Genomic DNA, 22,857 nt, shown 5'->3' with positions numbered 1-22,857 from the left:
TTTAATTTGAGTCTAAAATTAAATATTGGTACAAAAATTGTTCAAATAAATAATTATTGTTTTAATTATCAACAAAAAATAAATTAAATTAAAATGAAAAGGATTTAAATATTTAATAAATAAATTTCATTTATTCTTTTAATTGGATATTGTTTAATATTTGAATCTTAATTTTTTAAATTTAAGTCGTGAATTTTAATTTATTAAAATTTTCAATTTTAAATTTTTAATTTTATTTTAAATTTAATTTTCTTTTAATTTGGTTGGTTAAACTAATTTTGATACTTTTTTTATAAATTTTTGTAAATATAAATTACTATTTTTTTAAATTTAATATTTAAATTTTATTTCGTTGTTTTTTTATTTTTTATTTTAATTCTAAATTTCTTATTTAGTTTTAGTTTTAATTTATTTTCTGATTACTAATTTCATTTTCCTTTAATTTTGTTGATTAATTTTAAGTTTTTTGATCAATTCTTTAAATTTTATAAATATAAATTATTATATTTTTAAATTGGTTATTTAATATTTAAATTTTTTTATTAAATAGAAATTTTAGTTTTCTTTTAATTTTCATCTAAATTTTTAATTTTAATTTGTCCTATTTTATATATTTAAATAATTAGTTTTTTCTTAATTTAGTTTAATCTTAGTTTTAATTTATTTTCTTTATTTTATTCTCTTTCAAGTTTATACATTTGAATTACTAATTACAATTTTTTTTTCTTTAATTTAGTTAATTTTAATTTTTTTGATCAATATTTTAAGTTTATATATATATATATATATATATATATATATATATATATGTTTCTCAAAATTCATATTTTCAACATTTATTTATTTATAAAATAAATAAAATATTTGAATTGTTACGATTTGATAATTTTGACATTTAATTTAATGTTTACAATTAAAACCTAAAAGCATTTTAAGCATCATTATTAATAATAATATATTTTAAATAAAATTATTTATTAGTTAAAATTTAATTACTTTTATATATAATCGGGACAGAATTATTTTGATATTGTTTCAGTAAATTAATAAATTTCAATTTGAATTTACCAAATTTATTCTAAATAAAATAAGTTTTGATAATATTGTGCATTAAAATTTATATTATATTATATTTAAAATATGAATTTTATTTGTTGTTTTGTTTTGGAAATCTCCAACATTGCAAACTAATAATATTCAGAAAAAAAAATATTTTTTCTCCATTCCAGCAATGAAGACGCAGAAGATGAAGAGCTCAAAGTTCACCCAGGTGAACAGTCCTAACGACAACGAATTCAGGGACTACCAGAACGTAATGACGGTGCTGCCCGACGACGGCAACCAGAACGTCGAGCGCAACCCCTACGTCGACACCCATTGTCACGTCGTGACCAACAGTTCCGAGCTCCTCCTGAAGGGCACCTACGAACCCTACATGCCCCCGGAACCGCTGCAAGAGATGCACCCGAGCCCGGAGCGGAACGCCAACCGCTTCAAGGCCGCCCAAGAGATCGAGATGATGTGCAACTGCGTCGGCAAGGAGATCGTCTTCCAGCCGAAGACCCGGTTCGTGGAACAGTGCAACAGTGATTCGGTAGTGATGAACCGTTCGTTCGCGTCGCTCCCCAAACTAGCCACCACTAACTTGAGTCAGTTCAGTTTGGACAGGAAAACGGGAAAGTACCACCAGAGGCAGAAGCACGCCTACACCTGCGAGCAAAGTCAGAAGATGATGATGGACAAGACGGCGTCTCTCAGGAAGATGCAGTCGCCCGAGATCATCAACATACATCGTGGACCGCCTAATGTTTTTTATCCGGGTTACGGGCCGGAAAATTGTGTGATGAAAGCCTGCGGCGATGAGTACGGGTTCAGAAGGGGGCACAGTATCAGAGCTACCGGATCTAGGTGAGTAACTCCTCCGAAGCTACATTTGTAACTTGTAAAGGAGTGTTTAGCTTCATTGTTGAAGAATAATTCTGATACTATCCCAATGATATGTCTCAAGTGTTTTTATGACTTTCCTATATAAAAAACGTACGATAACTGAATTGAGTATGATCTTAAATGTTAAGTAGAAAAGTTTTAAAATTTCTCTTTATGTTTTCGTGCCTTTTATCTGATTAGATTATTATACAACTCTTTATCTGACAAATAATAAAGGTGATGAAAGTACCACATATACAGAAAAATGTAGAGAAATTTAATTTCCAATTATCAATTAATTTTAATTATTTAAAGTTTTTTAATATTTAATATTTAATATTTAATATAAATTACTAATTTTAATTTTGTTAATTTAGTTATATTTTTTTGACTTTTTTATTCTAATTGAAATAATTTAAATTTTATATATTCAAATTTTATATATCAAATTTAAATTTTTATTTAAATGATTAATTTTAAGTTTTTTTTAATTCTTTTAAATTTAAATTAACAATTTTATACAAACAATTAAAAATAATAATTATTATTATTTGAATTATTAAAAAAATAATATTATGCTTTTAGATTAAAAATAATTAAATTATATATGTTTTTGTTTTAATTGTTCGTCATTTATATTTAAATTTCATGTATTTAATTTACAAATTTTTTATAAATTATATAAATATAAAACCTGATTTTAATTTTTTAACTTTAGTAATTTAATTGATTAATTTTATTGTTTATTTTTTAAATTCATAAATATAATTATTTTTTATTTGTTAATCTTTATATTTTAAGTTTTACTTTTTTAAATACAAATATTACTAGCTTTATTTTTTTTAATTTAATTGGTAAATTTTAATTTTTAAATTTTGTAAATTTAAATTACTGGATTCATGTTTAATTTATTTTTTTAATTGAATTAATTAATTTTAATTTTATAAATAATTCATTTTATTTTTGTTAATTTAATTGATTAATTTTATTGTTTATTTTTTAAATTTATAAATATAAATTCTAATTAAATAACTAATTTAATTTTTCTTTAAATTTAACTTATTAATTTTTATAAATTTAAATTAATATTTTTATTTAATTCTTAATTTTAATTAGTTAATCTTACTTTTATAAATAAATTTAAATGAATTTTTTGATTTAATTAGTTAATTTAAAGTCATTAAATATTATAAATTAAAATTATTTTTATTTTTCTTTTAATTTAATTGGTTAATTTTTATTTAATTTTTTATATTAATATTTTATTTAAATTTTTTTTAATTTAATTTTTTTAATCTTGAGAGAGAGAATTATTAAATTTAATTTTTTATACATAAATTACTTATTTTTTTTATTTTTTAATTTAATTATTTGTTTTTTTAATTTTCAATAATTAATTTTTTGAGTTTAAGTTTTAAAATTTTAAAAACTTAATTTTTCGAATTTTATGCATTTAAATTATTATTTTTGTACATAATTAATTTTATTTTTTTTTAAATATTATAAATTGATTATTATTATTTTATTTAATTGGTTAAATTTAAATGTCTAATTTTATTACTCTTTTAATTTAATTGATTAATTTTAATTTTTTATGTTTTATATATTTAAATTACTTTTTATATCATTTTTTAAATTTACTTTGTCAATTTTATTTTGTTGACATTATTTTCCTTAATTTAATTGGAGAATTGAATTTTATAAATTCAAATAGATATTTTTTTAATTTAATTAATTAATTCTTATATAAAATTACTAATTCTATTTTTTAAATTAATTTTTATATTCTAAATATAATTTTTTAAATATAAATTACTTATTTTTAATAATTTAACTGGTTAATTTTATTTCTCTTTTAATTTAATTGGTTAATACTAATTTCTTACTTTTTTTTTTAATTTCAGTGGTTAATTTAAATTACTATTATTTTTTTTTTAATTTGATTAATTGATTTTCAATTGTTAAATATAATGAATTAAAATTACTAATTTTATTTTTTTTTTTATTTATTTATTTTAATTTTTTAATTTGGTAAATTTATTGGTTCTTATCAATTTTTGTTACTTGAAGCTCAACTAGATTAAAATTATTTAAGATTAGTAAAATAAAATATTGACAAAACATAAAAAACATAATGAATTAATACAATTGTGCTTTAAAATATTTAATTGAAGCTTTAAAGTTTCTCTTTATGTTTTTATTACTCTGAATTAGGTGACAAGATTGAAACTGATCTTTTACTCTTCTTAAAGAAAGGGAATTCAATATATGCTAATTTTAGTTCAATCAAGGATGTTTAAGCTTATTTTTTCATCATAAAATAATAATTCTGGTACTATTCAAATGGTTTCTTTCAAGTGTTTTTTACTACCCTCTATACATAAAAATGTAGAGAAATTGAATTGCCAATGATCCCAATGGTTTCGCAATAACAAGATGATACAATTGTACTTTAAAATCTTGCAGCAAAACCATAAAATTCCTTTTTACGACTTTGTGACTTAGAATGTATGCGACTAGATTATTATAAAACTGTTCATCTGCCAAACAACAAAGACAATGAAATTGATCGTCCACTCCTTTTAAAGTGGAAGAATTCAATATATTCCAATTTTAGTGGATTCGTCCCACACTCAGTGGCAAAATGGGACATTTAAACAATCCAGAAACGGCCGTATAGTGGTGCGATGTCGTCCGAAAAACGCAATAGCCAGAATTTATTAATATCCATCTCGGACCTAATAACATTTTTTATGGCGGTTATGGTGCGGAAAATTGCGCGATAAAATCTTGCGGTTTTGATAAAGATTTTAAGTGCGATGATTACGGGATCCAAGGGGAGGGAAAGCTTTGGAGAGGTCGCCGTTTTTGGCCCGACCGGTTCGAGGTTACGAACTCATATTTATTGTGTTTCGGTCCATAAAGTCGCGCACAGTTGGAGGGACAATTTGTTTATTACCTTTATTTTTGTACCAACGGCTTAATGTCCGTTACGTTTGTTTGCCAGGTTTAGGTCCCGTTACAATTTATAATTGCAAGGAAATGCAAAACAGAAAAAATTAACTGACTTATCACGGTTCATAAAATTTGAAGTTACCTCCATACAGTTATTCTTCAGTTTATTACATGTATTTGTTTATTTATTTATTAAAATTATTCCACACCTTTGACACACCACTGTATATTGGACGACAACCAACAAATTTCCTAGCATATTTTGAAGGAAAAATTAGCCAACGGAGACGTAAAGTGTAATTTATGTATGTTGGGGATGAATAAAAAGTACAAAATGACTCGAATGCAAAATTCTTTTCATTTCCAATTTAATTCCAGGATGTTTATAGATGCAGCACGTCTTCCCGCTTGCACCTTAATATCATATTTCAGAGCCAGATTATATAAAACCGGGGAAGGAATCTCCATCCAATATTAATAACTGCAATACTCCATCTGAAATTTAAGTATCTCATCCCGCTGTAACATTTAACATCGAACTGCATAATACGTCACCGTCACTCACGATTATTTTTATTCCCTTGTTCTCGTCAAAATCACTCCTTTCGGAGTGCCAAAAGAGAATGAGAGAGAAAAAAACTGTTTATAAAATTATGCCGGGCTATGCAAAGTTTAATTTATCAACTTCACAATCTTGGCCCATTAATTCGGCCCCCGAAGTTGGTCACGTTGAAAAAAAAATGCGAAACAGTAATGAGAAAATAATATACGAGGGCCACAAATCAGAATTTAAATCGAAAAAAATTTACCACTCCAGCTAATGATGAATTTATTTTCTTAATTAAATTGTTAACGGTTTACGAAGCCACCCTGCACTTGACATTGTGCTAATTTCACAAAATATGAACATAAAAATGAACTTTTAAGTTGTTTAAGGGAAATTTAAAACAAACAATAAATAGATGCAAAATTTTCTGTTGCAAATATTGGCAATAAACATTAAAAAACAGACGTATTGAACTAAAAACACGCTCCTGCAAACACGACGAAATAAACAGTTCAAAATTGTCCGCATTTAATGTTATCCATGTTTAAATGCGGCTTTAAAAATAAACACAAATTTACAATTATTCAAATAAAAAAATAAACACAAGCATATTTATTCGCTTTTATAAAATTTTTTAATTGCAAAGAGCATTTTAACCAGGATTACAGTATGCTGCGAACTTTAAAACTCTCATTACATTTTAGTGTTTGTTCGAGAGAAGGAGGGAGAGAGAAAAGAAAAAATAGTATAAGTGCATTGGAATTAAGTGCGTTATTAAGTTTTTTTTAACAGCGGAACATTTTAATAAATTAGTCAACAAGCAGCTGCAACAAATGTTCGCAAACGGAATATTAATTTGTAGTGCTCGGGCTACTCCAACTTATAAATACCACAAACAACAAATTGTTATTCGTGTGCTACATAAACCTTGCAGTTTTTAACAGTAGTGGAAATTGGCGAGCTTTGTACTCGTTTTCTAATTTACATTTAGGAAAAATTGCTGTTTTTTAAAGTGGTTCTTGATGATGTTTGGCAACATAACGTTTATATTAGGAAATATCAATGAAACATTATTAAAATTGACAATTTATTTAATTTTTATGAATTATTTTGACTATTAAATACTTTGAAATGTCTAGTGTAGACAGAACAATTCAGTGTGACCCATTGAAGATTGAACTACAACAACTACTTTGTTATTCATAAAAGTATATTTCTAATTTTTACTTTAGTCTGTTCAAAATTGTTTCTCTAACTGTATTACATTTATATAATTAAACGTTTAACTTTATTTAATATAAGTATGAAAATATTAATCTCAGTTTTAACTTACTCATCTAAATTAAAAAAGTTTTTCACGTGGTAGAAATTCCCATTTAATATTTTGAAGCTTCTTTTGAGTCTCTGACTAAAGAAGTTCATCTTGAGTAAGTTCTTCAATAATTTGGTCTATTTCGTTTCTTGGTTATGGACCTAAAATACCACTATCTATATAAAATACAAATATCTATATATCATCGTAGACATAAACTTTTTTATGTACTATTCCACCAGGTATACCAATTTCAATTCAGATCCAGGCCAGAGATTAATCAATTTTTCATTGCCTGATCAATGAAAGGCTCAATTTATGTGGCATCCCTTTGTTGAATTTTTTGATGAATTTCACCACATGAGGCATCTTTGTAATGGCAATTCATCACATTTTAATGACGATTTTTAAATATGTTACCGAGAATTTTGCATTGCTTAAATCTTTTTGTACCTAATATTTAATTTTAAATATTTAAAAACTGTATAAAATATGCAGTTTTATTCTTTAATATTTTTTATACATTTTACTATTTTTATACATTATACAATTTTATCAACTTGATTTTTAAATAATTTACAAATATATTTAAAAAAAACTTATGATAATAAAATTTTTCTATGGATATTTTTATTTTAAAATCTCCAGGAACCATTTTTTTAAATTCTACATATATATTTCAGTTTTATTACTCCATTCAATTTAAATATTTTTATACATTTTTATATTTTAGGAGGACATTTTTTATATAAATCTTACAATTTTGAAAATTTACAATTTTTGTCATTTTGTAATGTTTTTGATTATTTTCACAAAATCAAAACCATTATTAATTTTCCATAATTTTACTTATTTTTTCCTTATGGAATCAATAGAATATTTTTTTAAAAGTTTTTTTTTACAAATTTATTTTGTGTTAAAAATGAAATTGATATCTTGGAATATTTCAGTTTTATTACTCCATTCAATTTGAATATTTTTGTGCATTTTTATATTTTACGAGGACATTATTTATAGAAATCTTACAATTTTGAAAATTTACAATTTTTATCATTTTGTAATATTTTTGATTATTTTCACAAAATCCAAACCACTATTAATTTTCCATAATTTTTCATATATTTATTTATTTTATCCTTATGGAATCAATAGAATATTTTTTTAAAAGTTTATTTTTGCAAATTTATTTTACATTAAATATGAAATTTATAAATTTTCTTATCTTGTAAAATCTTATAATTAATAAATAATGATAATTTCTGTTATTTTAGCAAAATTAAATTTTTAATTTCATAAACTTGATTTTTAATTATTTTCATATTTTTGTATAATTTGATAAGTTTAAGAATTAGAATATTTTCTGTCACCACTTTCAATTTTTAATAAATTTTTGTACATTTATATTATTTTTTATTTGTGGAGTTAAACGAATATTTCTTTTAAAAACACACAACAAAATATTTGAGTTTTTACAAATTTATTTAGCATTATAATATGAAATTAACAAATTTTCTTATCTTTTAAAATCTTAAATTGTGAAAATATACAATTTTTATCATTTTGTAATAATTTTGATTTAGTTCACCTTGAAAGATTTTCATTTCTCTTTACAATTTTTAAATTTTTAAAAAGTATATGTATGTATAATTTGAAACTACGAAATAGTTAAATTTTCGTATTTTTGTACTATTTTACAATTGAAAATGTACTAATTTTTACTGAAATCATAATAAAATCATGATCTGTGATACATAAATAATACAATATCTTATGAAAACTATTTTCATTTATTACATTTCATAATTTTTTGACTTTTGAAATTGTGTTAGAAAATTGGAATTTTTGCGATGTTTTCCAACAATCTACTAGCAACTTCTTACCATTTTTCTTCAGAGTAAAACAAGTTCTTGAATTACGTAAACCATTAACCACCTAAAGAAAAACCCTCCCAATTAATCATCGTTAAGCCCCATTTCGCATTTTAAATAAATAATGAATGCAGATATCGCATTTCATTTATTTCAGCTGCACGCTGCAGTTTCTTGCATCCCCGGCGACTTCCTCCATTAGGTATGCCAGTTGAACAGTTAAATTATCAGGAGTAAGCCACGCGGAGAAAAAGCGTGGGATCCTTTAAAAAGCTTAACAATAAATCATGTTAATTTGTATACTTTTGTCGCAAAAAACGTTTACTAGACGCGGAACAACGGAATTCGTTCCCCACAACCTGCGTAACGTTGGTGCATGTCCCGCGGAGGGGATTGTATTAATCACGGTGTTCGGGACGCGATTTTCTTGGATTTGTCGAACTGATAAATTATGTCGAACCTGCGAGTTTCGTGTTCCCAATGAAACGGCCCGTTCTAACAGAAATTGGTTATCGTGTACGTAAACATGGTGGTTAATTAATGTGCAGTTTACATTTGCCCCGGGTAAATTGGTAATTAATATAGAATAACTAATTTAAAAATGTCTACTTAAAAATTGTACGAGAATTATTTGTGCTATTTGTGGAATAAATAATTTATGATGCATGCACTAATGAAATTAGTGCAAGTTGAACTGGCTTAAACTATTGCGAGAACAAACAATATTTCGTACCATCTCGACGTTAAAATACAAAACTGTTGGAGCAACATTAACTCGGAACATTTACATGCAAAAAGTTCGTCTAGACGACATTTTATTGTCTTACATTAATATGCAACTCAAGCTCAATTCTTTTAATAATGTAAAGTCTAGACGAATGGAGTAATGTCAATTTTTAAACGACAAATTTTTACGGATCGTTGGTTTTTAATCACAAATGATGCAACTGAAAAATTATGAGATAAATTATAAAGAGTGGAAGGAATCAAATATATTATATAAGATGTGCCAAGCACGACGAAAGTTTTTAAATTATGAAAAATAAAAATATTTAAAAATCAAAAGTCAGGAATAGAACACAACATGCAATGATTTTATTTTTATTAAAAAGGAAACCGACACAAATTTTCAAAATTTACGAGATCATGAAAATGTTTTCATATTTAATAATAAGTAAACCGTAAAAACATTAAAACATTTCACATTAAATTTGAATTTTTATCAATTTTTTTTGCTTAAATCTCAGAAAAGAAACAAAAATAAAAATATTAAAAATAATGAAAAATCAAATAGTAAAAGAATATGAAAATTCATTAAATATAGTAGAAATATTAAAAAATGAAAAATCAAAATATAAAATATAATAAATAAAAAGTTCAATGTAAAAAAGGACGAAAATACTGATAAAAAAATCAGCTCAAATTATTATTATATAATAAATTGGCTTAAAAATTTTAGTAAGTAGAAAAATAAAAAATATATAGAAAATTATTAATTATAGGATTTTAAAAAATATAAACATAAAATTTAATATTTTATATTAAAAAGAAATAATAAAAAATAAATTTTAAATATTTGTAAGATTTCAAATTAAAAATTTCATTCTATGTCTAATTTTTAAAAGAAATATTTAATATATCATTAAAAATCTTTAAAAAGTGTAAAAATAGTAAATGAAATTTATAAAATTTTATTAATTGTAATATTTTAAAAAATAAAATCAAAAATGAAAACATAAAATAAAATCATATAAAAAGTTTTACAGTTCTTAAAACTTAAGAATGCATAAAGTTGCTAAAATATTATTAAATATAAAAATATAAAATCTTTGTAAGCAGAAAAATAGTAAAAATATATAGAAATTTATTAATTATAGGAGTTTAAAATATTTATACATAAAATATACTACTTATAGTAAAATTTGTGAATTTTCAAATATTCAAAGAAGCATATAAAAATTTGTCAATTCATTTAAATAACGAAAATCATATATATTTTTTTAAAAGTACGTTTTTGGTTGAAATTTCTGTAAATATTATTCATTATAAATAATTAATAAAAACTGTAAATTTTCAAAAATTCTCAGATTGCATAGAATATAAAAATTTGTTAATTTCGCACTTCTAATTCTAAGCAATTTGTAAAAACCGTGGCTTTTAAAATATAAAAAATAAATATATAAATATTAAAATTTATAAAAATATTTTAAAACCAATTCTTATCGGTTTGGTTATTTGTTTTGAAGCTGTTAAACTTGGTGGAATAATATTTAAAAAAGTTTATTTTTTTAGTATATCTATGACGGTTTACACGTGGAATTTTATGACCTTTCCTACCAAGAGGCCAAATGATTAATGTAACTATCTGTTGCTCTCAAATTGACAAACTTCTTAAAAAACTTTCTCAAAGACGAGCTTTAGTCAATAAAAAGCCTCCTGCTTCATCGTGACAACGAGACCACATATCACATTAGAGACTCAGAAGAAGTTTTAAAATATTAAATGGACTTTTCTATCTCATGTACTATATAGCCCATATATTTCTTTATGTGAACTTTTTAATTTAGAATTTTTTCCTTCAGTTTCAAGAATTTAAATTTTTTTTCTTGTGGTGTAAGTTTACTTGTAGAAAGTTGGCAAAAATAAATGTAGTAGTTACATTGTATAAAATTTATTTTAAAGTAAGTTGTGCTATTTTAAATTTAAATGTTAACGCAAACTACTTTTCTAGTACCTAATATATATTTAATTACAAAGATGTAACTCAGTTAAAAATAAAACAAACAACGATTCATTACTTCATGCTTAAACTTATTTTATTCGGGAAAGGAAGCAATTTTGAACAGATTGAAGTAGAAAAAAAAGCCTCGGTATAAAACTCAATTAGTTTGTTTCTCTTTTAGAGCGTTTTGCATAAATCGACTACGAAGGACTAAACTACGTAACACACTTTAAAAAAATCCTCTTTTAATTCGTTCCACAAACCCCGGTAAATCCTTTTCCAAGTGTAAGCCCCCGGTTTTCGGGCGCATTCTTCGCCCAACAAAGTAGGTTAATTATTTAGAAAATTTATTCCCGTGCATATTTCAAATTTCGCGAGCCGTAACCCACGCGAAATGCCTCACTCGATTATTTACATTTGCGCTTCGTTTAGCGAAAATATTAATTGGAATTAAAAAATAAAAAGTTTCTCGTATCAACGTTAGCACCGTTCGCATACTTCGCGGCGTACGTAAAATGCCCCGTGTTGAATTTTTGATGGGGATGCTTGCACAACAATGCTGTTTTTCACACCCTCCCTCCCCCACGAATTAAATTATCCGAATCGAAAAGATAAATGTTTGCGTACCGCACACAATGGTGATTCGATGTGATCATTCATACTTTGTGTGATCCGGTGCCACTTGTTTCTGCAATAATTGATTAAATTTCATTAAAGCATGCCCCTTGAATATTGAGTTTTGCAAGTAAATGGCGTGGCGGAACGGGTAGTTTTTTTTATCCTGGTGGAGGTTTATTAAAGTTCTGATATCAGTTTATGCATCCCCTGACAGCTGCCTGAATGCATAGTGATACTTAAATTATGTAAATCGTTTATTCATTTACTTTTTGTCAGGTTGATAATCTGGCTTATGAACTCGGTAAAGTCATACAGAAACTTTGTAGGGCGTTTATCTTCCGGTTAATATTTTAGTTGCGAGAGGGAAAACGTTTCTTGTGGGCACATTAAATTCCATCTTGTTGATAAAGGAGTGAGGGAAGTGGTTTTGTATGGAGATTCACCTGCCAATTTGAATTGTTGAATATATCATGAAATTATGAAACATTATTTGGTTATTTTATTAAAATCAGAAAGAAGGGAGATCAGAAAGAAAAAAAAAATAATTTGTTAGTGTTTGCTCCAGTTCAATTCAATTCAAATAGTTATATTTTATGTTTTAATAATAAAAAAGTGAACAAAAATTGAGAATATTTTTATTTTTAATATTTTCTCTGTTTTTATAAAACAACAAAATTAAAATAATATTCTAAAAAGTTGAACAAATTATATAATTATGAAAAAACAATTGTTAAAAATAGAAAGGAAACTATTTCTTTCGTTTTTGTAATTCAAGTACATACTTATATTTTCAATTAGGAATAAAAACAGTTACAATACTTGAACACTAGGGTAACAAATGAAAATAAGAAGTTCTTCTAAAGAGAAATATTAAAAAACAAAACAAATAATCGAAAATTAAAGGATTCAAAATTTTTTATCAAATCAAATTACGAAAAAAAAAAATATTTTATTTTAATTATTGGTTTCGTTTTTATAATTTAACTATTTATAGTATTGAGACAACTTATAAAACTTAAAAATTGTGATAAACATTGAGTTCTTACAAAATAAAATTATAGAGCTGAACATATGTATTTTGTAATTGAGAAACAACAGTTATTTTTCTTTTATCAATATTAGAAAGAATAGATAATAAATAGACAACTTTTTTTATTTTTATATTATAAATTGTATTTATTATCCATTTTAAATTTATTTCATTTCATCTTTTAGTGATGAAAAAACTTACAAGACTAGAAAATTGTAAAATAAATTGAAAATTAAGGGTCTCTTACGAGAAGGAATCGTATAAAAAATATAAAATATTGTTTTTGAGAAAACTTTATAACCATGTAATTTATAAAAATAATTTTCTAAATAGTTGAACATATTATTAATTATGAATTGTTTTCCTTTTCTCAATTGTAGGATCTCAAAATAGATCTTTTTTAATATTTTGTTTTGTTTTTATTAGTAGTTTATATAATTTATTTTCTAATAAAAATTGAAAATTAAGAGTTCATACAAAATAAAATTAAAAAGAGTTTAACATATTTTGTAATTAAGAAACAACAGTTATTTTTTTGTTCAATATCAGAAAGAACAGAAAATAAATAGAAAATTTTTATTTTAATTTATTTTTATACTATCTATTAGTAATGAAAAAACTTACAGGACTTGAAAATTGTAAAATAAATTGAAAATTAAGAGTCCTTGCAAGAAGAAATAATAAAAAAACAAAATTTCAAAAATTGTTTTTTAGAAAATTTTATATATCTTTTAGTAATGAAAAAGCCTATAAGACTCGAAAAATGTAAAATAAATTGAAAATTAACGGTCCTTTCAAGTAGGAATAATAAGAAAAAATAAATCGTAAAAAATTATTGTTTTTTAGAACATTTTATAACCACAAAATTACAAAAAATAATATTTTAAATAGTTGAATATATTATTAATTGTGAAACAACAATTGTTTTCCTTTTCACAATATTAGGAGTATAAAAAACTTACAAGACTTGAAAATTGCAAAATAAATTAATAATTAAGAGTCCTTAAAAGAAGGAATAATATAAAAAAATACATCTTTTTTAATATTTTGTTCTGTTTTTATAATTTATTTATTTATATTTTATCTTTTAGTAATGAAAAAACTTACAATTCTAATAAATATAAAAAATAAGATAAGATTGAAAATAAGAAATTCTTATACAGAGAAATATAAAAAAGAAAATAATTAAAAATTTACAGGATTTAAAAATTGTACAAAAGAATGAAATATATATATTTATTTATTTATATATATTGAGGGTGAAATGTTAAGAAATTAAATATTTTTTACATTTTAAATCAACCAAATCAATAAAAATTAATATTTCCATCAGTTGAACAAATTATCTCAAAATTAGAAAGTAGGAAGAATATAATGAAAACTATATATTTTTTTAATTATGTTTTTTGAAATTTAACTTACAAGACCGGAAAATTGTGAAATAGATTGAATAGTTCTTACAAGACAAAATAATATAAATAAAACAAAACTGAATAGTTTTACAAAATTTTAAAATTTCAAAATTCGGTAATTAGAAAACAACAGTTCTTTTTTATTTTGTCGAAAATTGAAAGATTAGATAGACATAGATAGAAGTACTTATGGGATGTGAAAATTGTAATAACAAATGAAAATAAAAATTAAATAGTATTTACAAAATTTTATATCGTCAAGATTATAAAAACTAAACATTTCCATTGTTGAACAAATTACGTAATAATGTTGTACGTAATTATGTTTTCAAAATCAGAATGAAGCTATTTGCTTAATTAAACAACACGAAATGATGAATATATAGTGAATATTTTTAGAAAATCCATTAATATAAAAAAACTGTTTATTTTTTAGGTATTTGCCTACGGCGACAGTATTTTTTTTAACTTATTGAACATTTTTCGATAGTTGAAATGTTGATCTAAATATTTATGAGTGTATGTATTCGAAATGCATTTTTTTGCGATGCAGAGATGTTATTTATAGTCACGCGTGTTTTTCACACGATATTTTTACCCGAAAGTAATCTTAGCCGCAGATCCCATGCCATTCGGGCTTATCGAGATCGAAACTGGACAACGACGAGACGAAAAGGAAAACCAATTTTATTAAAAATCCCAATCCCAAAGTCTTCACGTAGCAAAGCAACTGGACGGCAAACTGATAGATTTTATTCGTCGTCGGACGGATTTTAATAATTATTATACATTTTAAAATAACGCTTATGGGAATGGGCGCACGTGTATTTTGAAGCGGTTATTCACGTTCATCCCCCTGTCACTTCTATCGGCGGCAATATAGAATGGGAGAATATCTCGTTAATTCATTTAAAATTACACCACGGTTTTATGCTTTCATTACCTTAAATACAACGATATATCATAACTGAAAGGATTTATGACCGCCCCGCTGAATTTTACGGTCCGCAGTTGTAATCTGAGAGGTTCCATTAATTAATTAATTATAATTTCGACGCAAAAAACCACAATTACAAGTCCAATTTTAATGTAATTATGCGGTTGCACTTTTACATTCCGGCCGTCGAAATGCGAAAAACGACCCGGAACAAAAAAAAAAAAAAACGTGTCGAACATGGCTGTGAATAAAGCGCGTGCTGAATCGTCGATCAGAATCGGAATGAATAAAATAGAATATGTTACGACGACGGCCCAGTTGAATGATGTTTTGTGTCTTCCAGATCGGAGGCGATGCAGGCGCACCAGACGCGTCGCGCCGCCGGCGACGGCATGGACGCGGAAATGGACGATCCGGAGTTGATGTTCGAGATGACCGAACACCTGGGCGATTGCCAATGTGCCTGCGATCACGTTGTCTACAGTCCCAACTACACCACTTGCATACAGGTCAGTGGATCTCTTCTTCGACAACCATGTACTTTTTATTTTGTGTTTTCGTCATTTCAATTGGAAAAGCTGCATTGCTGAGAATTTGTTTTCTACAGATACGTGACTTTATTAACTAAATTTTGATTGGATTTTTTAACTATTTATAACTAGTAAGGTACTACTAATAAGGGATATACCGGGTGTCAAGGCCTGTAAGACACGCCTACTACCGTGTAATTTTTTTAAATGGTTCAGTCTGATCGAAAATTATCTCAGAAATCCAAAAATATAAAATATACAGGGTATTCCATTTAAAAATTCCAAAATGGAACCATTTCCGGTGAAACCGGATGTGATCGAAACGTGTAAAATATTAGAAAACTTTCCTCTCTTCATACCATTTACTTATACCAGATTTCATTTTGATATACCGAAAGTCGTAGAAGTTATGTCTTGTCTAATGGATTCGTTGTCACCCGGTATATTTGGAACATTTTATAGAAAAATTGTCTATAACTCGTTTTAACGGATGTGAAATTTAATTGAGAATGATTTCATTCATACATCATATTCATACAAAATATTCTATACAATTTTTTCCATCCTTTTAACTATAAAAATATTATTTTCTGTGGCATAGACACAATTTGTATGACATAAATAGAATTTTTTATTAGGAATCTTTAGAGCAACTGTTCATTAAAAGCACGTTATAAATAGAAAACATAGGAGGTTTTCCATCTTAAGTGGTTCACTCAGAATATATAATTATATATAACCAATAAGCTAATTATCTGAAAGAATATAAATATTAGGAATATTTTCTTATGCAATTATCCATGTTATTTATTTAAAGGTTGTGAAATTTAATTTAGAAAACATTTTATTCATGAAAATACCTTAACCAATTTTCCATGCATCATTTATGATATGGTAAATGAGATTTCCCCCTTAAATGGTCCACTCAGTATATTTACAATATTTGTAACTAAATTTTATTAACATTTCTATGTGTAATATTTTATATTCTCATATTGAAGGATGTGAAATTTAATTGAGGAAATATATATTTAAAAAAAAAAATTCTAGTCAATTTTTTCATATTTTTTTGACTGGCATGTGACATGGAAACAATTTATATAATGTCAATGGAGATTTTATAGTAAATCTTTAGATTTATTATTCATTAAAATGATATTATAAATAAAAGAGATATGAAGCTGTTTCCTCCTTAAGTGGTTCTCTCAGTCTATGTACAATATTTCTTATTAATAAGCTAATCAACTGAATACATATAGATTTTATTAACATTTTCTTGTGTAATATTTTCTATTCTCACTTAGAAGGATGTGAAACTTAATTGAGAAAATATTTTTTTATAAAAAAATGTAATTAATTTTTCTGATATTTTTTTACTATATTTTTTTAATATTCTGGCAAGTGACTTGGATACAATTTTTGTAACGTAAACAGAAAGAAATTATTCATTTCATAAAAAATATCGTAATTAATTTTTCCCATCTTTTTTGACTATAAAAAATATTATATTCTGGCAAGTGACATGGAAACAATTTTTATAAAGTGAATAGAGTTTCCATTGTTAATCTTTAGAACTATTGTTCATTAAAATAGCATCATAAATAAACAGTTTATGTATAATTTTCTAATTATTAAGCTAACAGCTAATTATAATATTCTAATTAATCAGTTGAATACATATATATTTTATTAACATTTTCTTGTGTAATATTTTATATTTTTGAAAGAAGTGAAATTTAATTGAGAAAATATTTTTTTCTAAAAAATATCTTAATCAATTTTATATATATTTTTTGACTATAAAAAATTTTATATTCTGGCAAGAGACATGTAAAAAATTTTTATAACGAGAATTTTCTTGTGTAATATTTTATATTTTTGAAGGAAGTGAAATTTAATTGAGAAAATATTTTTTTCTAAAAAATATCTTAATCAATTTTATATATATTTTTTGACTATAAAAAATTTTATATTCTGGCAAGAGACATGTAAAAAATTTTTATAACGAGAATAGAGTTTTTATTGTGAATATTTAGAGCTGTTATTCATTAAAATCACATTGTAAATAAAAGAGGTATGGGGATGTTTCTGGCTTAAGTGTCCCACTCTACATATGTACAGTATTTCTAATTAATAAACCTGAAACTATCTGACATCATACACATATTAGGAATATTTCTTGTATATATTTCTTTATTCTTATTTTGAAGGATGTGAAATTTAATTGACAATTTATTTCTACAAATTTAATGATATGAATATTTTATCTTCTATTTTTGGAATCGAATTATAAATGAAAGAACAGGAATAATTCTGTCTAAATTGGATCATACTATATATTTTATTTTAATCAAAGTAATACTCAAACATTGTCTGGTTGATAAAAAAATTCCTTCTCATAATTAAACATAACATTTCTGGAATTGCATCAAGCAATGCTCAAACCTTATTACATTCTTAAGTGAATTAAGCAATTAATTCGCGGATCTGGCAGATCTCCCACCTATTTTAAAATGTAAATGGAACTTTCATTAAAGAAAACATTTAAATTATAGCAAAAATCCCTTAAGAAATTAAAACGGAACTCGGTTCATTAAAGCAACATCAACAATTAAAATTGCTTCCGGATTAATGGTACTTAAATACAGTTCACGGACATTCTTCCCCTTTCCGGGCCCTTTGAACGGGACCCTAATAAAATTGATACACGGACGCTATTTGCGGCGCAAGGTTTTATGTTTTCTCGTATCCAGGTGGCAGATTTTCGGCGTTTAATAAACGTCTATTGTCCAACATGATTACGCCGGGCTCCCAATTATTTACTTTGTTCCCTGTTTGTCTTTACTCGGCGGACAAGATACAACCGAGGAAAACACGTAGGAGGAAAAGGCTCCACTTAAACTGGAATCACTTGAGGAAATACAGGTTGTTAATGGTTAAAGTTTAGCTGAGAATTTTAAAAATTCAAGCCAGAACAACTAAGTTGTATAAATTAATGTCAGCATATAAATTTAATTCTCTCCCATTTACTTAGGAATTTGAAAATTATCCTAATAATTGTGGCAATATTTTGTAACTTGAAAATTTTGTAACAGTTTTGGTGCTAGATTTTTTATGAATTATGAAAACCCAATTTTAAAAAATCATACTAAAATTTTTGAGGTAGGAGCTAGAAGAACAGTTTTAAACACTTTTTACTTTAACTATATGTTTATTTTAACCCTCAAGATGCAAGATAAGTTCCACAAAAATCCTACAAAATTTTCTGACTTTAATTAATTAATTTCCAGTTGTTAAAACACCGTATAAAATCCAAATGAATAACTTAATTATAAACTAAATAAAGTAATCAAAGAGATTATCAAATTAAGTTAAACCCATAAATAAATTTGGCACCGTTCGCGATACGAAACTTCCGAATTATTCATTAAGAAATAATTTAAATCACAACACGAATCACTTAAGAAATTGAAAACGGTCGGGGTTGATTAAAACAGCAAAACTCGAATCAGTCGAAAATTTAATACTTGTTTAAACACAACCCTCTGATGTTACCCTTCCGGGTTTTCCGATCCGTTTTCCATAAAACAGGTGGACTTTTTTTTCGGCGTTTAATAAAAGTCTATTGTCTGTATCAATAACGACGACATATTGTTTACGTTGTTCTCTCTTTTCCCTTACAAAACAGGTACAGGCCAATCCAATCTGTTCGGATGTTTTGAATTATTAAAATCGTTGTATGTTGATAATATATACATCAAAAACAGGGGAAATGGGATGAGATTATTGAAAAAAAGGTCAAATGTCATGAAAATGCACAAATATCAGTGCTCCTTTTGTACTGTAAACTTAGAACTGCAGTTGAAATAGATGAGTAAATTAAATAAAATGTGTGATAAATATTTCATATATTTAAATTTAGTAAACTAATTCAATTTGCCTCGTTTCCACAGTTTTCCTAATAAATGAGTTTTTAATTACAAAGTCTTTAAAATTATCCTCAAAAATTAAACAACAAACTTATTTTATTAGTTAAAGTATTTTATATATTTTATGTTTCATAGAAATTGTTTTTTTTTTTCATATATAGTTACAATAAGTATTTTTTGGGATACATATTTTCTAAATAATTGATTTAAAAATACAATCTCAATTAATTTATTATATTAATTATATATTAAGGAATCTTATTTCTATTTTTTTACAGATATTTTTGACATTTAAATACAATAAATATTTTTGGGTTCCAAATTTCCTTATTTATGGCTTATAATCATATTTCTATATTTTCTTTTTTCACAGAAATTTTTGATTTCCTTTTTTTTAAATATTTACTCACATTAAATATTTTTGAAATATATATTTTCTAATTTATTATTTCAAAATACATTCATAATTAATTCATTTTGTTAGTTATATGTTAAGTGTAGAAATTTTTGATTTCTTCATTTTAAAATAAATTGAGATAGAATAAATATTTTTGAGATACATATTTTCTAATTTATTGCTTTAAAAATTTAATTTTAATACAAATAACAAAATCTTAATTAGTTTATTTTTTTTTCACAGAAATTTTTGATTTATTATTATTATTATTATTATTTTTTTTTTGATATATATATTTACATATAATAAGTATTTTTTGTTTGTTTATCCTTTTAAATGTACAATTTTAATTAACTTACATTATTAATTATAGGTTAAATTCATTTTTAAACACATGATAAATATTTGTGGGATACATTTTGTCTAATTTACTGCCTTAAAACAATTTTAATTAATTTATTCTATTAGTTGTAAGTTAAAATATCGTATTATTCCTTTTTTTCCTAACTTAGCTTTATAAATGTTTTTCTGTTATTCCAAAGAATTTAAAAACACAGAAAACAAATCAATAAGAGGAAGTTTAAAAACATTCCCAGAAAGCTCACGATCGAGATCTATCATCGTTCCATGGAATCTTACAATTTGCGGAAGTGTTCTTGAAATTCACATGACATTTGTCCCTTATTAATGTGCGGATTATGGCGAAACCATTAGAAAATTTCCAGATAAATGAGTCAGATTTCGCGACAAGCCCGTAACGTTACGGCCATTGGTTCCCCATCGCAAATGAGCGTTTTCGAGTGTCTTCGGAAGTAGCAATTACTTTGGCATATAATGACGCACTCGAAACGTCTGTCTCTTCACTTGCATCAGTCGATTTTCGGGGTCAAGCGCTCGAAGGGCCGTTAGGAATGCTTCCCCATCAAACTTTATTGGCCCAATAAAACAAACGATATGTTTGGATTTAGTCCAAGCACATGCCAGAAAAATAAAATTCAAATGATTTAGTGTTTCCAATATATCGGATATTGAACCCGGATTTTAAACTGAAAATAATAGAAGCTTCAAATTTATTTAACACATAAATTAATTAATAAAATCTATAACATCCTGTTGATTAAAATCAATCAATGAGTCACAATCAATTTGAGGTGGCTACTAAATGGGTGCAAGAAAAGTTTTCACCCCTACAGTGAAAGTTTATTGTGTTATATAACTAAAATTAAACACAATGAAAAGGTATTTCTGTTGGTTGAAAAGAATAACAGGAGTGAGAAATAAAACGATAATCATGACGCATCGCTGATAAAGTAGCTTAGTTTATAGTTGTTTATGAGTACATTGCGAAACTAGTAATGGAGCACTTCTCAAACTTTTCACTGATATCTGACCAGTCCCGTTCGGACCAATCTTATCGGAAAAGTTTGTATTTTTGATTTATTGCTCTCTAATGATACACAACCTCCTCATTCATTTTAACTTGACTTCTCTGTATTTTTGAGTAAGCTCCACTAAAAAGATGTCAAAACAAATCATAACTTAAGTTTCTATTGCTAGCTTTGTTATTTCTATAGAATTGACATTAGACTAATATTAGATTTAATTAAAAAATGGTCAATATAGTTTTAATCTTTAATTAACTCAGTACATTTTATTATTTCTTGTTTTTTTGTAATCAAATTGTATCATCCGCTGTAAGAAACCTTATAATTCACTCCTAACAACACTGAGTCAGACAAGTAGAGATTACTAAGAGTTTGCAGCTAAATAATTCAGTCCTTTCAAAGATAAATTTAAAGAGAAACTTTAGAAAAAAAAAATGTATTTGCATTTTTTTAATTATTGGATGTGTTTTACGTGTTCCTACCTTTTGAAAACATATTTAGGGATTATTTATATATATATATATTAAACTAGTCACAATGAAATAGGTGTCACTTCAAAAAATGTTTGTAACTTTTTATTTAATAAATATATCGAAATTAAAATAACTGTATAATCAATTTTACAAAATTTAATCACAATAGAAAAAGATTTTAAAATTACCATACTCACCCAATATGACACCCTCCGATTTCTATTTATTCCTACAACATTTTATGGCAAAAAATTTGAAAATTTGAATGATGTCCAAAATGCCATCTCGAAATATTTTACTCAAGAACCAATTGATTTTTATAGGTCGGGGACACTAGATGGCAAGTTTGTTGATAACGAGGGTGATTATAATATTGTTTACAAATAAATACATATTAAAAATTTATCTAATAGAAACACTTTATTTTTTGCATGAAATATGGCTTAATTTTTTCGTTGGAGCAGATTTCAGATTTATATTCAATTGTCAATTTTAAATTCACCAAACCAAAATCGTGTGACTTCCTCAGTTACAGTAACTCGTCCAAACCTATTGTGAATGGGACAAGGTGCTTCAGAAGCCTTAAGCTAAACTAAACATTTATAAAGGTGTGTTATATAAAACTATTTAGTTTTTAAATCACTTTTTAATTATATCAATCTTGTTTGAAGATAGTTAAAGAGCTAAGAGGTCAATCTGGAGATTAAACAAGGCCGAAAAAGGGTTGCCCCAATCATATACGACGAATTGCCAGCAAACTTTATTAAAACTATAAACACGGTACAATAATTTCCGGCGTTGGAGCACTTTCGCCGG

At 25.4% G+C, this 22,857-nt stretch overlaps 1 protein-coding gene across 1 annotated transcript in view; it reads left to right on the top strand.

The window, feature by feature from the left end:
- The window catches only part of LOC109600346 (uncharacterized), a 62,851-nt gene extending 46,896 nt beyond the window's left edge, over nt 1-15,955 (top strand). Inside the window, exons 2-4 of the mRNA XM_020016486.2 lie at nt 1,230-1,908; nt 15,671-15,836; nt 15,935-15,955. Of these exons, the coding sequence (XP_019872045.1) occupies nt 1,232-1,908; nt 15,671-15,836; nt 15,935-15,955 (864 nt within the window). The 5' untranslated portion in view covers nt 1,230-1,231. The remainder of the gene's footprint in view (nt 1-1,229; nt 1,909-15,670; nt 15,837-15,934) is intronic.
- The last annotated feature ends 6,902 nt before the right edge of the window (nt 15,956-22,857 follow it).

The sequence above is a fragment of the Aethina tumida genome, chromosome 4, assembly GCF_024364675.1.
Source record: "Aethina tumida isolate Nest 87 chromosome 4, icAetTumi1.1, whole genome shotgun sequence".
Lineage (NCBI taxonomy): Eukaryota > Metazoa > Arthropoda > Insecta > Coleoptera > Nitidulidae > Aethina > Aethina tumida.
The sequence above is the reverse complement of the archived record's forward strand: the minus strand, read 5'-3'. Positions and strand labels throughout refer to the sequence as shown.